The 14,350-nt window shown below is 47.1% G+C and overlaps 1 protein-coding gene and 1 pseudogene across 1 annotated transcript; both read right to left on the minus strand.

The window, feature by feature from the left end:
* Window positions 1-1,130: 1,130 nt before the first annotated feature.
* Window positions 1,131-3,707, minus strand: LOC144129659 (uncharacterized). The gene is made up of 3 exons (XM_077663770.1): window positions 3,702-3,707; window positions 3,174-3,333; window positions 1,131-1,322 (listed from the first exon to the last, which is right to left on the minus strand). The coding sequence occupies exons 1-3, from the start codon at window positions 3,705-3,707 to the stop codon at window positions 1,156-1,158; spliced, it is 333 nt and encodes a 110-aa protein (XP_077519896.1). The 3' UTR covers window positions 1,131-1,155.
* A 3,814-nt stretch (window positions 3,708-7,521) lies between these two features.
* Window positions 7,522-9,155, minus strand: LOC144129660 (juvenile hormone acid O-methyltransferase-like; annotated as a pseudogene).
* Window positions 9,156-14,350: the final 5,195 nt, after the last annotated feature.

Below are 14,350 nucleotides of genomic sequence, written 5' to 3' on the forward strand. Positions count from 1 at the left end.
AATATGCAACAGTAATCTTTTTACGATCATTTTCTGTCACTTATGTTTCATGCTAATAGCCCATAACAAGGTTTTCATACAGCTTCCGCCCTTCCCATTCGACCATGTTCCACGTGACACTCGTGGTAATGCAGGACGTTCTACGTCCGCCGCTGTAGATGAGGATAGCGCTGGTGAACACTCTCAGGTTTCGGTTACACGCAACACAAATACCCCCTAATTAGAATATTGGACAGCCACGGCCGTTGCTCAGTTGTTAGAGCACAGTAGGCGAAATTCGGAGGTAGTGGGTTCGAATCCCACAGGTAGCATGCGGTTGTTTTTGCCTACAAGGCGGTGAATGTAGCTATGCGGAGAGCTGACGGCGCGGAGTTCGAATGCTCTAGATAGATCTGTGGACGACTGTACTACCTCATAAGTTGCAGACAAGCGAGGAAGATGGTGTTGAGGCAGAGAGGCCCCTACAATATGGCGGGGAGGATTGTGCCAGTCGGCCGAATTCTCAAGTGGCAGCCCCCCACGGGACGTCCCCGCCGTCCAAAAGGGTGACGCTTCCGTCACGTGATACGGGCTTGCCACTAATGGAGGCTCTCCCCAACGATTATAGAGCAAACTCCAAGAACGGGACGCAGCAGAAGGTTTTGAAGCGAAAAGCTTCACTACTATAGGTTTTCAAGAGGGCAGCGTCAGTGCAGTCACGTGACAGGTCATGTGGCCACTAAAGTCATCACAATCTGCCCACAGTGGCAGGTGGAAGCTGCCCCATCGGGCATCGGGCATTTCATCGAAGCTTTAAGGCAATCCTTTCCGTAGTGTGTGTGGCGTTTGTGAACATAGCCATGCAAAGGAAGCTTTCGCTTCCCGCCAGGGTTAACGAGAGTTTAAACCAGAGCTATTTTTTTCACTTCGGCTAAACCAATATCCTGCAGCCTCAAAATGGATTACCTTGGCGGTCCGCTTGGGCTAGGCCTCTGAATAGTTTGGCTACTGAGCCAAAGCAACTGGAAGAAAATTGATAAGGATAGGATTGTAGTAATTTCCTGGAGGAGGTGCATGAGAACAAAGAGGCGCAATAATAAATGGACTCGTAAATAATTTTTTTCCTTTAATGCAATTGTGTGACAGAGTCATGAGATGTGTCGCACAGCTGTTTATTCACTTTAGTTCCGTCTTTCTTGCGTGCACCAGGTAGAGTGAGGGCCTTGTGGCGAAGACCCCTTCCATCGTCCACTTCATCACTTCTTCGGTAACGTCTTTTCTGAGGAGCTCTTTTTCCTTGTGCGTTACCAGGGACGCTGCTGGATTCAGTGACAGCTGCATGTCTGAAATACGAAATGAGCGCCGAAGAAACACCAATTCTAAACAGCTGCCCTTGAACATTTTTCAACTCGCCTGTCGACTGTGTCTGGGTTTGTCTCAAGGTTGTTCGTTATGGGGCTCTGCTTCATTGGTATATGTACTTGTAGGGGTGGGCGCAGGAAGCGTCACCAAGCAACATAAAAGAGCAGCTACACTCCGATTCTCACTTCATAACCTTGTAGAATACGGGCTGAGAAAAAAAATCGGAGATACAGGAACATGAAATGATTGAAACGAATCTTGTTCCACCTAAGCATGTTGTATAGGAAAGAAAATGGTTTTGCACACTTGAGAAGGATAGAAGTTAATGAAAGTAACATATTCCAGCAAATAACCCAGCATGACCAAATACAATGTAGGTGCGCATTAACATATTTTGGCTTCCCCACTATAGTGTCCGCCTGCCGTTTATGTTCAGCTGTATCGACCTCTCTGCTGGTGTGGTGTCTAGCCCACCACGAGAAACAGGGACGGTGGCGTCATCTGACGCGCCTATAGTATGCACCGCTTATTAGTGTAACGTGTAGCTTATATCAGAGTGGTCGCCACACATCGGATCAATTGCACAAAAATACCACACGGCACATTGGCCGAAATTTTTCTTGCGTACCTGCTAAACCCATGCCATTCGATGCCATTTAAAAATAACTTCATGGTGGTGTGCGTTGACTTCTAGAAACGTGCCGAATGAATCAGTAATGTGCGTGACGGTTATTCGCGAACACGAATGTGAAGGACTCAAAGCAAAGAATGGACCACGCACTTAAAGTTTCCTCTCTTTTCTTCTGCAGTCGAATTTTCTGGCACGAAATGGAACTAAGGTTACAATCATGGTCTCGCTAACTCTAGTTCTTACTTCATCATCATCAGCCTGATTACGCCCACTGCAGGAAAAAGGCGTTTAGCACTCTCCAATTAACCATGTGCTGTGCCAGCTGCGGTCACCCTATCTCCGCAAAACTTCTTAATCTCATCCACCCATCTAACCTTCCGCCTCTCCCTGCTACGCTTTCCTTGTCTTGGAATCCACTCCGTTATTCTTAAGAAGCATCGGTTATCATTTCTTCGCCTTAAATGTCCTGTGCCCAAGCCCATTTCTTCCTCCTGATTTTGACTAGGATGTCATTACACCTTGTTTTATCCCTGATCAAGGGAAAAGCGGCCCTTGAGAATAGACTGCTATTAATATCTTCTTCACCATTCAATGCCCTGCCAAAGCCAAATTATCCATTTCAGTTTACCAAAAAACACACCGAAACGTGCGATCTTGAATCCATGCTGTTTTCTGTCTCTCTCTAAATGTTGCACCGATGATTTCCACTTTCATTACATGCTACGGGCGCGTACTAAGTGGCTTTTTTTTAGGATTCATTAAAACTCAGGCTTTATCACTGCAAGCTTTATCAGCTTTAAGCAGGATTCATCCCTATCCCCACAAGTTTGTGCAAGGTACCGGGCAATTACAACATGTTTGCCTTTCTTCACAAAACATTGGAAAACTCGGTCTGTATCCCAATTCGCATCACTTTCGAGAGCATCCGTTTCGGCGACGATTGATTGGCTAAAACGCCGGAAGCTGGTGAGGCGGATCGAGCCACCCCATCCGCTTGCGGCGTTTCGGACTATCAGGTGTCTCCGAAAAGGACATGTTTGAAAGGGACGGAAGTTGGGGTACGGGTCGGGCCCTGATCACACTCTCTTGTATGTCTCGGCCAAGTGTACTTAACGATCCCTATCTTACTCCTAGAATCCTAGGATACTTCGATGCTTTCTGAATGTGGCAAGATGCACGACAAGCTTCTTAGATTGCTCACCAATGAATGACTCGGGTTTGCTGTAGTCGTGCGGCACGCCGAACAGGAGTTCACAGGTGCGGGGCTTCAAGCCAGCGCCGTTCAGGAGGTCTAGGAGGTAAGACAGCCTCGCATCGTCGTCTCCTAGGTCTTGGCTTTTGGGGACGAACCCCTCAAATGCCTGAAGAGCACGGAACAAGCGCCACACCTTGATGACGTGCTCGAAGCATTGCCTTGTAGCCGCAGCAATATAACATGTTTAACACAGTGGAAACTTCTGGTGATCGTGAATAAAATTTGAATGAAAGTAGAAAAGGATTACGCCTAGCTTGTAACTCATTGGCAGAATGCGAGAATTACACTTGTCCTTTTTTTTATCCGCTGCTATTACTCAGATCGAGCAGCCGCGAACATGACCATTAAATTTATTTCACTGCTGGGACCAACGCTATTGTTTTGTTTTTGCACGCTCAAGAAAGTGGCGCAACTCATCGCATTAGTTTAACGGTATTACGCTTAGTTGAAACATACATACTGCCACCTTATTACCATCATCTCTGGTTTTACAGACTGCTCTATTCTGTGTTATCTCTCATTTTCGGTACAAGCAAGATTAACTGTGTACAATGCAACATATCGCAGTAACAGACTCTGCTGCGCTTAAGTCGAATACAAGTCAAGATAAAAGAGGCCTTTCCCCGTCAAAGGGAGCCCTTTCCAGCCAATGGCGTCGGTAGATTCTAATAAACCTGCTAACACGACAACGCAGGGAGTGGCAGATGAAAGCGAATGGTTCCCTACTTTCATTGTTGTCCCCTCATTAAGTGGTCAAGCAAATCCATGTATTGTCCCAATACTCACGCAAGCAGGTTCAAAAGAAAAACCGGCCGACACCATTGGCTAGTAGGGGCCCTTAGACAGGAAAAAGCCGCTTTATACTTGCCTTGTATCCGACTATAGTCTGCTCCTATTTGACATGACGTAGGCCGTAGCCTGATCAGCCAGGTGAAACAAAGCAGGAAGGGCGGCCGTGGCCCAGTCTTCTCTTCCGCACTTTGTGCTGGATTGGTTGTAGAAAAATACCTTATCTTTCCTTCGCTTCCACACGTGCACAAAATTCCGCTTCCCCCCCCCCCCCCCCACTCGCCCTAAGCGCCACCATGCAAAACACGTACAGTATGTGCCACACTTAGAGGGAACAGAGCAACGCAAGGCCGCCACGCTTCGCGAAGCGCCACCTCCGACACCTGGCGCGAATGGACAGCACCATGCGCGTGCACCTTTCTTGCCGATTCTCGCCGGTTCTCGGCGGCAGCGCTTCGCTTTGGGCAGTGGCCGCATTCCCGTGTTCCCTCTAACCATGACACGTACTGTATGTCACCTGCTTGTGCGGAATGCCGAGCAAGCGGGCCAGCTGCAGAGCTCATCCGTCGGAAACCGCTGCCTCGGCGCGCACCGTGAAATTCCAATTCAATTCGATGCGCCTTATTTTCGTGACAAGTTACTGGGTATGACTCCAAAGCAAGCTGTACCTTTAGTTCGACATCTCGAAATACATTGGAAAGGCTGCGACCGCGCGCCTGAGTTAGCTCGAAATGGAAACCTTTTTAAAAGCCCCAACCATCTCACACGCCAGATTTTGAGGCTGCCCCTGTGCCACGTGTTGGAGGCAAGTGCGTTAGAATCGCGTTTATTGCCTCGCCTGAAAAAGAAGGCTGCTTCTGAAGTCCGAGACCGCAATATTGTGGTGGGTACTACTTATATTTGCTTTTATTTTCTTTTTGATAAGCATGACGTTTGGTTTATGGTTTATGGGGGTTTAGCGTCCCAAAGTGACTCGGGTCGTTAAACCCCCATAAACCATGATGTAGTTTCAAAGCGAAATCACGAAATAAAAATAGTGAAGATCTGCGCTGCTGTCTCGAGCCCTTTTTGAGCGTGACCGTGTCTCTTTGTACGTTACATTCCCTTCTAAATCCTATCCACTTCTTATCTTCAACTTTCGAGAGTTTTATGTGTTCGATCTTTTGAATGCGGTCAGCTTAGAAACTTGTTCTTAGAGGAACATGGATTGTGTAAGCAGAGTTGTGTGTTGGTAGGACGAGAGGTACCGGCAAGAGAATTCTAGAGGACACAGTGTTTATATCAAACCTCGGTTTCTGCCTGCCAGATACAGTAGAAGCACCCGTTGTCGCCGACCTATGGGCTCCGTGCGCTGGTATGGTGGCGCCAGCAGCGACCACATCGCCAGCGCCGCCTCGTGGCACTCGCTGCGTTAACCGGACGCTCAGTCACGGCCGGTCTCTCGAAGGGAGAGCGCGCGCGCCCCTCTCGAGACTGGCCGTGGTGGCCCTGCGCCGCATAGCAGACGCGCACTGACCGCGATGCCATTCTAAGTCAACGCCTTCTTCTCTGCGGATTTCAACGCAATGAAAGTCTTGACGCCACCACTGCTGCATTTCGTTTCAATTGCTTTCAAGTTGGGCTGATCACCGATTCCGAGCAACCATGATTGTGTTGCAGTCCCGACGGCGCTTTAATATCTGGCAGCGCAGTTGAACTTATTGAGATTAATTAAGTACCTTTACAGTTTGAGAAAGAAGGCTCTGACCCAAATAATGATATCAGCTATGTAATTTACATCCACTGTGGCATCGACTATGTGAATGGTCGGCTAGAAATGCGAAAAACGCAAACTTACTACACATATATATCAGATGATAGTGCTCTACATCCTGCAGTATCGACACTTCTTTACTTTGTGTATAACTCTCAGAGAAGCATAGCTCTAAGCATACAAAAAGACGATGGGTTTCTTGCTAGGTATCTTCCACAGGACTTTCATTTCAGGAATTTCATTGAGACACCAATTACATGAATTATTTTGGTCGTATTTCTCTTTTGGTAAATATTTAACTATAGAAAGGCCGCCGCGGTGGCTCAGTGGTTATGGTGCTCAGCTGCTGACCCAAATGACTCGTGTTCGATCCTGGTTGCGGCGGTCGCATTTCGGTGAAGGCAAAATTCTAGAGGCCCGCGTACTGCGCGATGTCAGTGCACGTTAAAAAAACTCCAAGTGGTTGAAATTATCTGGAACCTCCTACTATGGCGCCCCTTATAGTCTTCGTTGCATTGGGACGGTAAACCTAGTTAAAATCAAAACATTAATTCCCGAAATTAAGGGTTTAGTGATGTGAAATCCAAGAAATATATATAGAGAGAAATTTGAACCACTCTCTATTTTTCTTTTTATTCGTCTAGAACAGGATTTGAGATCTCATAAATGCAACAAATAAAGACACAAAATTTTAAACCACTGAAGGAAATAAAATGATGCAAATAAACACACAAAAGATTAGGTGAAACAATGTGAAAAACGACATAAGCACTCTCAGAAGTACGACGTCGCTCCCACTGCATACACACACGCACGAAAAAAACTAGAAACAAAATTGACACGCTGAACCACAGATGAGCATAACAAACGAAGACAAACTTCAGATGCTAGCTCCAAGAACTTCACCGTAGACCATTTCCTGTGACTGACTGAACGCATTCCTTCGCTCTACATAAAGACATAAAGCAGCTCCTATCAATTATGTCACGTTCGAAACACCCCAGTCAATGTAAACCCTTTCCCAGTTCACTCTCATGAATTTAATTCCACAGTTCACTCATTTCCAGCATACCCTGTGTGCATGAGCGAGCATGCACGATGTCCAAGAAAAGCGTTTAAATATATTCGGTACCTTGATTGCAGTGTTTTTATAGCTGTTATGACATTGAGTAAACACAGCAGTAGGTAGAGCACCCATAATTATCCAAGTTTGTTTTCGCCTTCGGACGAAACACCTCACCGCTCGCCTCGCTCACTGCAAACTGAACCAGAGAGCTGCGTTGGCTGCGTCCGCCTTTCGCCACCGCTGTTAACCAGGTGGCGCCACTCGCGCGCACCAAACTGCAGCGCACGGAGCCCATACAGAAGAATGGCTACACACGTGGCTTTTCTCAACGCGTTGGTCCCCGTCAGGCTCGGAGGACGGGAGGCCAACAGTGGAACGAAACGCTCCCGCATTCTGTTTCCATACTTGAGCGGAACCAGCGAGGCACTTGTAAGCATACTCGGAAAACATGAAATTCACATGCCTCACAAACTTGTTTCGTCAATAAGCCGCTGCTTACCCCGTCCGAAAGACCGCGTCCCCCGAGAAAAAAACCGGGTGTCGTTTACAAAATCCGGTGCTCCGAGGGCCCGGCTTCTTACATCGGCGAAACCCCCCACCCCCCAACGAATAAGGCAACACAAAAATGACATCAGGCTAATGATTTCAGAATCCAACCCCTTCGCCGAACACTGCGAACGCGCCGATCACCGAATAGCCTTCGAAGAGGCGAGCGTCTTGGCCATGGAGCCAAACCTGTTCAAGAGGCCAAATGTGGAGTCATGGCACATTAGGCTCACAAATGTGGGGGGCGATGAATGGGACTCTGGGAACGCTCCCCTCTGCGTACGTTAGTTGACTGTGCCACGTGCTAAAAAATGGAGAGTGAAGACAGCAACCCGCTGCTGATGCTGGAAAACTTTAGTATACAGCGTGTATTTCCGGAATCTCTATCATTTTAATTATTGATACTTTCCGTATTTACTCAGGACATGAAAGGGGAAAATTGTAACCAGGAGCACAGGTCCTCCGAATGAAGGCAACAGAATACTGATATGGGATTTCAAAACATATATACCGGACTGGCTCTAGTAACAAATACACGTTATTGCTGGCTTTGTCCTCGTTCTTGTGACATCCGTGACAAAAATAAGAGTGCAAGCAAGTCTCAGCTCTTTCGCCGTCATCCTATCATCATCATCATCAGCCTGACTACACCCATTTCAGGTCAAGGGCCACTCCCATGTCTCTCCAATTAACCCTGTCCTTTGCAAGCTGCGCCCACCGTATCCCCGTAAACTTCTCAATCTAATCCTCCCACCCTTCTGCCGCCCTCTGCTACACTTGCCTTCTCATGGAACTCACTCAGTTGCCCTTAAGAACCATCGGCTATCTTGCCTTCGCATTACATGCCCAGCCAAAGCCCTCTTCTACCTCTTGATTTCGACAAGGGTGTCATTAACACGCGTTTGTTCCCTCACCCTCTCTGCCCGCTTCCGGTCTCTTAACGTTACACCTATCATTTTTCTTTCCATGGCTGGCTGCGTTGTCCTTATCTGAAGCCGAACCCTTTTCTTTAGCCTCCACGTTTCTGCTCCATAGGTGAGTACCGGTAAGATAGAGATAAGATCTTGTTGCTGTAGGCGGTATTATCAGACTATTACACGCGGGCTCCCGATGAAACAGGTCTCTGAAATGTACTGCATGCAAGTTTACACGTATAAATGATTTTTATAGCCGAACTCGTTTTTCTCGCCACCAAGGAAAATAAGATGGATGCAATCGAAAGAGTGAAGCTGCCTCACGCTCGAGAACTTCTTCCATCGATCAAGGCCAGCAATTTTTCTCCAAAGCATCCTTTTCGGAGACCAGGCAGGGAAAACCTGAAGACATTCACCAGAAGGCAGGAGCAGACGAGACACGTTCTTCATAGCCTTGGCCTGGTCCTTGAGCCAGTTAAGACAGAAGAAGGAGTAGACGCGGGCAAACTGGCCGTGCTTGGCTACGAATTCGGTCACGTCATCGCCAACGTTCAGGTGGTCGTACTCAATGCTGGGATGCGCACAGTTCTCCCGGGCGTAGGCCAACATCTCCTCCGAGGCGTCCACCGCAACTAGCCTCCGACAGGGCGGACATCGCGGCAGAAGCCAGTCGCGAGTGAAATCGCCCGCTCCGCAGCCGAGATCCAGAAACTGTTGGTCTTCGGTCGGCATCGGCGCAAACGCCATCTGGTCAAGTCCAGGACCTTGAGGTTCATTTCGCGTTGCCTGTTGTCGTTGCTGGCGTACAGCTGCGAATTATAGCTGGGATTTTTGGGACAAGGGCTGCTCGTGCTTGACATCGTTGCTACCAGTTGAGTGTCTGTGCTTTGTTACTAGGAGCATAAGAGAACAACGATATCGGCGTTACGCAGGCTCCTCAAGCCGGTTTATAGCGACGACTTAGGCCCGTTTCACATGCATGCTGTTTTCTCCCCCGACACTGCGAATTCTGTCGGTCTGCGACTGGGGAAGGCTTGGTCTAGTCGCGACGACTTGCGATAGAGTTCCGTCCGGTTGGTTTTCAGTCGCAGTGTCGGCGTGTTCGCAATGCGACTGACCAGTGGGGAGCGCCGAGACGGCAAGCGACGTGGGGTCACGTGGGAGCTGTTTCCGCGGTGGAAGCTAAGCTGTTTATTGTAATCAAAACGTGCGAAATATTGCCTTGCATCTAAAAATACGCTGGTCATAAAATCATCAACACATTCCATGTGACGTTTCTGTCGCGTTTAATAATGGGTCGCCTATGCATACCTTGCCGGTCCCTCCAACCGAATTCGTTGTGTCGATGTTGCATGTGAAAGCGCTGACCGAAAATCGCAGTGCGGCCGCACCGACTACACCGGATATTTTCGGTTCAGTCGCAGCATGTGAAACGGGCCCTAATAATAATAATAATAATAATAATAATAATAATAATAATAATAATATAATAGGTTTTCAAGGAAAGGAAATGGCGCAGTATCTGTCTTGTATATCGTTGTGCACGTGAACCGCGCCGTAAGGGAAGGGATAAAGGAGGGAGTGAAAGAACAATGAAAGAAAGAGGTGGCGTAGTGGAGGGCTCCTAGAAGGTCAGATAACTACGTCTCGCATAAGTTCACATCAGCAGGTCATGGCAAGAGAACCTGCTATGATAAGTTTGTACTCCTTTCTCGCGATCCCAACTCTACGACTTAAGCCCTGATGAAGACTATGATCCAGGATGTGCTGACCAAAAATGTACAGGGTTTTGCCCTCCCACACCTCTCAGTGCGAAAGGGGCAGTTATGAAGTACCGCATGCACCTCGCTCCAATCAGCACTACCTGATAGACATGCACCTGCGTCATATGCCCGCATGTCCAAGAGACGTCCTGTGGACGTCGGCGGGACGTCAACGTGGTCAACGTGGATAATGAGTCGAGATCTCCGTTGGTCTCTCCGCGAGCTGAAGTGCGTAGTATCCAATCACTGTAGCTAAAAACCTACGCAGAGTTGCCCTCTTACGAGAAAATTCCATGTGAATAGCCAGCTGGCATGCACACGTGTGACGTCATTCATCAGTGCACTTTCAGATAACAACAGCTAGTCTTCTCTTCCCCAAAAGAGCCTAGTTAGTTTGTTGAATTGAAAATAAATAAGGAAAACAGAGTACGTAACAATTGGTAATGAGAAATACTATTCTTGCATGTACAGTAAATGTCCGCCTCACTGATGATCTTGGAAGAAGTCATGCCATCGCATATTCGACAATACCTAAAGACATGAAAGGCAATGCCTAAAAGCTTACCTGCATGCAAAGTGTTCCTTGAAGTTGACAGTGCCTTCGCAGTTGTGAGACTAAAATCAGTTCGCTGTCGACGGTCCACAGTCAGTTGAACGGAGCTGATATCTGAATCCACTACATCGTCCGGTCTAAAGACACGAGTCCCATTGGATGCGCGGCTGCTTCGACGGAAACGTTGGCAGCTTTCGGGCTCCGTCGCTCTGCACTGAGTCTGCACGTGTCTTGCAGCTTGCTGTTACTAGAACTACGCGGCAGGAAACACAAGGTCGTTTTCCGGCTCAATGAACTCTAGACATCGTGGATGCGCATATGCCGGTGTTTCAGGGAAGCCGGCCAGTAATTTTTGAAATACCGGCTTTTCAAGTTACGAAGGTGGCTTCTGCGGCAGAACAATACCAGTGCTAGCGAACATCTGTTAATAAACTTAACTAGCTAGCCGGCTAGCTAATATATAATAATTACCTTTTTAACTATCACAGTTAGGCAAGTGCATGGTTGCTATTAGAGATTTGTAGCCGGTCGTTAATAAAAGGAAAAGACGTTTTTAAAATTTCGAAAATGCGGTTATCCTCGGCACTGTGGCCCAACACAATTAACTACATCGTGCCGAAATGCATGCTCTTTCGAAAAGCATGGAGGCAAAGCAAACCCCTCCGCAAGACGTAACCAGACGAAATAACCAAAATGTTTTGTAGAGCCGCAGCACCGAGGGTAATCTCGTTTTTGAAATTCTAAAAGTTGACATGGCTATTACTAACGACAGGTAACAAATGTGTAATTGCAAGCAGGTGTCTGTCTTAGTTCAAAACCTTATTATCACAAATCACTTCCCAGGCCAAATAGCTAACTTTGTTCGCCTGTTTTCTGATGTCCGTCGACACGCAATATTCTGCCGCAGAAGCCGCCTTCATCATCATCATCATCATCATCAACATCATCATCATCATCATCATCAGCCTTACTACACCCACTGCAGGGCAAAGGCCTCTCTCATGTCTCTCCAATTAACCCTATCCTTTGCCAGCTGCATCCACCCTTTGCCTGCAAACTTCTTAATCTCATCCGCCCACCTATACTTTTGCCGCCTCCTGCTACGCTTACTTTCTCTTGGAATCCACTCCGTTACCCTTAAGGACCAGCGGTTATCTTGCCTTCGCAATACATGCCCTGTCCAAGCCCATTTCGTTCTCTTGATTTCGACTAGGATGTCATTAACCCGTGTCTGTTCCCTCTCCCACTGTGCCCGCTTCCGATCTCTTAACGTTACATCTACCATTTTTCTTTCCATGGCTCGCTGCGTTGTCCTTAGAAACTCAGAAGCCGCCTTAGAAACTCAAAAATCCTATTTATCTTTAAATAAACGGCCGCATCCCAGAAACACCTGGTATTCCAAAATCAGCGTCGTGCGAAGGTTCTCTTCGAGTAGCGCATTCCGAATTCAGTTTCAACCGCAATGCGTGCTCTCTCTGTCTACCTCGTTTATTTTTGTGACAGAGCACAATAATATGCATACGATATGAGTTTCCAGGCACAGGCCTTGAATGCGCACCGGATACGGCACGTCTTTTTTTTTTTACTGTGAGTAGAGTGAAGCAAGCGTTTCGTTTTGCTCTGCAAAAAATATAGAGAAAATAAAGCTTTACAACAAACAAGTATAGCAAACCATTAGTGCCAGATACGTCGGTACATGGCGGAGGGAAAGCAGCTGGTCGTAGCTGTTTTTTCGTCCATGTTAGACGAAGAGTTCAATGTCATCGAGATCCACATACGTCGGTGAGACTGCGCCAACAGCCATGACACGTGTCACTATATCAAGTGGCGCGAATGTAATGCAAAGTGATGACTGATTTTTGAAGAACTCGCCGATTCTGTGTGGAAGGAACATTGTTAGGCAGCAGCCCACGATGGCTCTCACAGCGGTTTCATTAATAAGCAGCTTGCCGGTGTTGATCAGGCGGGCTGCGCGACTTATGTTTATATACAGAATGTATCAAATTATTCCATACAAGTTTTTCTGCGAAAAGCTGTAAAATATACGTCTGTGCATTCCATGCAGCTTGATTTTACGACATGGCAGATATTACTTAACAGCATGCAATAAAACGGCGAGTTATACCGTAACTAAACTAAACTGGGCAACTGTTTCCTTTATGGCAGAAAATTATATAAAGAAATTGGAGGCCTTCGACATCGAAGATGAACCCAGTTTGTAAAACTTTTAAACCGGCATCGTGCTTCCATATATGGAGCATTGAAAATACGAGTTTGACAGACCGTGAAGTTGAATTCTTATTCTAGCAGAAAAATTGACCTGATTTAATTACAAAGTCGTGAATGCAATTCCAGACTGGTTTCAGCGCATATCCCTTGGTGGTCGCCCCGAAGGAGAGGAGAATCTGAAGTGATAGAGGAAGCCATAGTCGAGCGAATGGGGCAGCAGACATATGCGGAGAGGTAAAAAGAATTGTTTTCTTTCTCGTCATCGTCCAATGTGGTCGCACAAGTGATATTAGCAGACATCAGTGGAGAGGTCGTTGTTGTTGTTGTTGTTGACCTCACACAATGGCACATACCCACAAGAGGGATTAGCCATAACCAGGCAGTGACTATTTAAATGACCAGTTGCATGTGGCAAGCATACGATGTCCTACCAAAATTCGCATCGCACAGTTTCCGTAGCCGAGGTGGTTGCAGGAGGTTAGGGGGGTCATACAAACTAAAATTTAGGCAAAGAAGGGGTAGGGAATAATATAAGTGGTTGTAAAAACCAAAATACAGAAGCTGATAATGGGATGGGCAGGACGAAAGCACATGATGGTAGACGTTTTGATTCTAGGAGATAATTTTGAACGGCAGAGCAAACATTCCCATTGGTATGGCCAAGCATAGAAGCGCCAAGAGACAGAACAACCGCAGAAGACAGGCGCAAACTGAGATTCTGTATTGGAACTTCTAATAATCGCCTCCTAATCGATGAGTAGCGACGGCAAAAAAGAAGAAAGTGCTCTATTGTTTCCGGCTCCGCACAATACGGACACAATGGGGAGATCGCCAGACCAGGCCTGTAGAGGTAAAAATTTAGTTGCGGCACCCGACAACGAAGCCTCGTGAAGGAAACTTCAAGATTGCGCGATCGCCAGACTGAGCTTCTCCAAGGGAACAGTAGGTGCTGGAAGTCGTCCAAGGTAGTAAGCGCTGATGCGCCCAATTCGTTCATTACAGTGTACCGTCGAGAGCGGAGAGGTAAAAAGAATTGTTTTCTTTCTCGTCATCGTCCAATGTGGTCGCACAAGTGATATTGGTAGCTGCATTGTGATCACAAGCGCCTAACACACCCCATGAAAGCACCCACACCAAACAGAAAATGCGCCGAGGTATCGCATATCTCGCATGCTTAAAGTCAGCCTGCAATGGAGGGCACTCGTGAGACTTGGATGGTAAACGAGCTCTACCTATAGGGCGGCACCACATGTACCATTTTTTTTCCAGGTCTACCACCGTCTGGCTTACATAGATTTCTTGGACATTATGAGAATCCGGGAATTTTGGGTTTCGAAAGACCAAACTAATGCGGACGCCGGCGGTTCCATTCAAAGAACATAGGTTAGCGGAAGTTGTCTAAAAAAGCTGTAAAAACTATGAATTGGAATGGTTTTTCTCTCTTTCGTGCCAGTAATAAGGTAGATAAAAGAAGCTGTTTTTTTTTCTTCCGCCGACCATGAAAATTATG

This window comes from Amblyomma americanum, chromosome 4 (assembly GCF_052857255.1).
Source record: "Amblyomma americanum isolate KBUSLIRL-KWMA chromosome 4, ASM5285725v1, whole genome shotgun sequence".
Taxonomy (NCBI): Eukaryota; Metazoa; Arthropoda; class Arachnida; order Ixodida; family Ixodidae; genus Amblyomma; species Amblyomma americanum.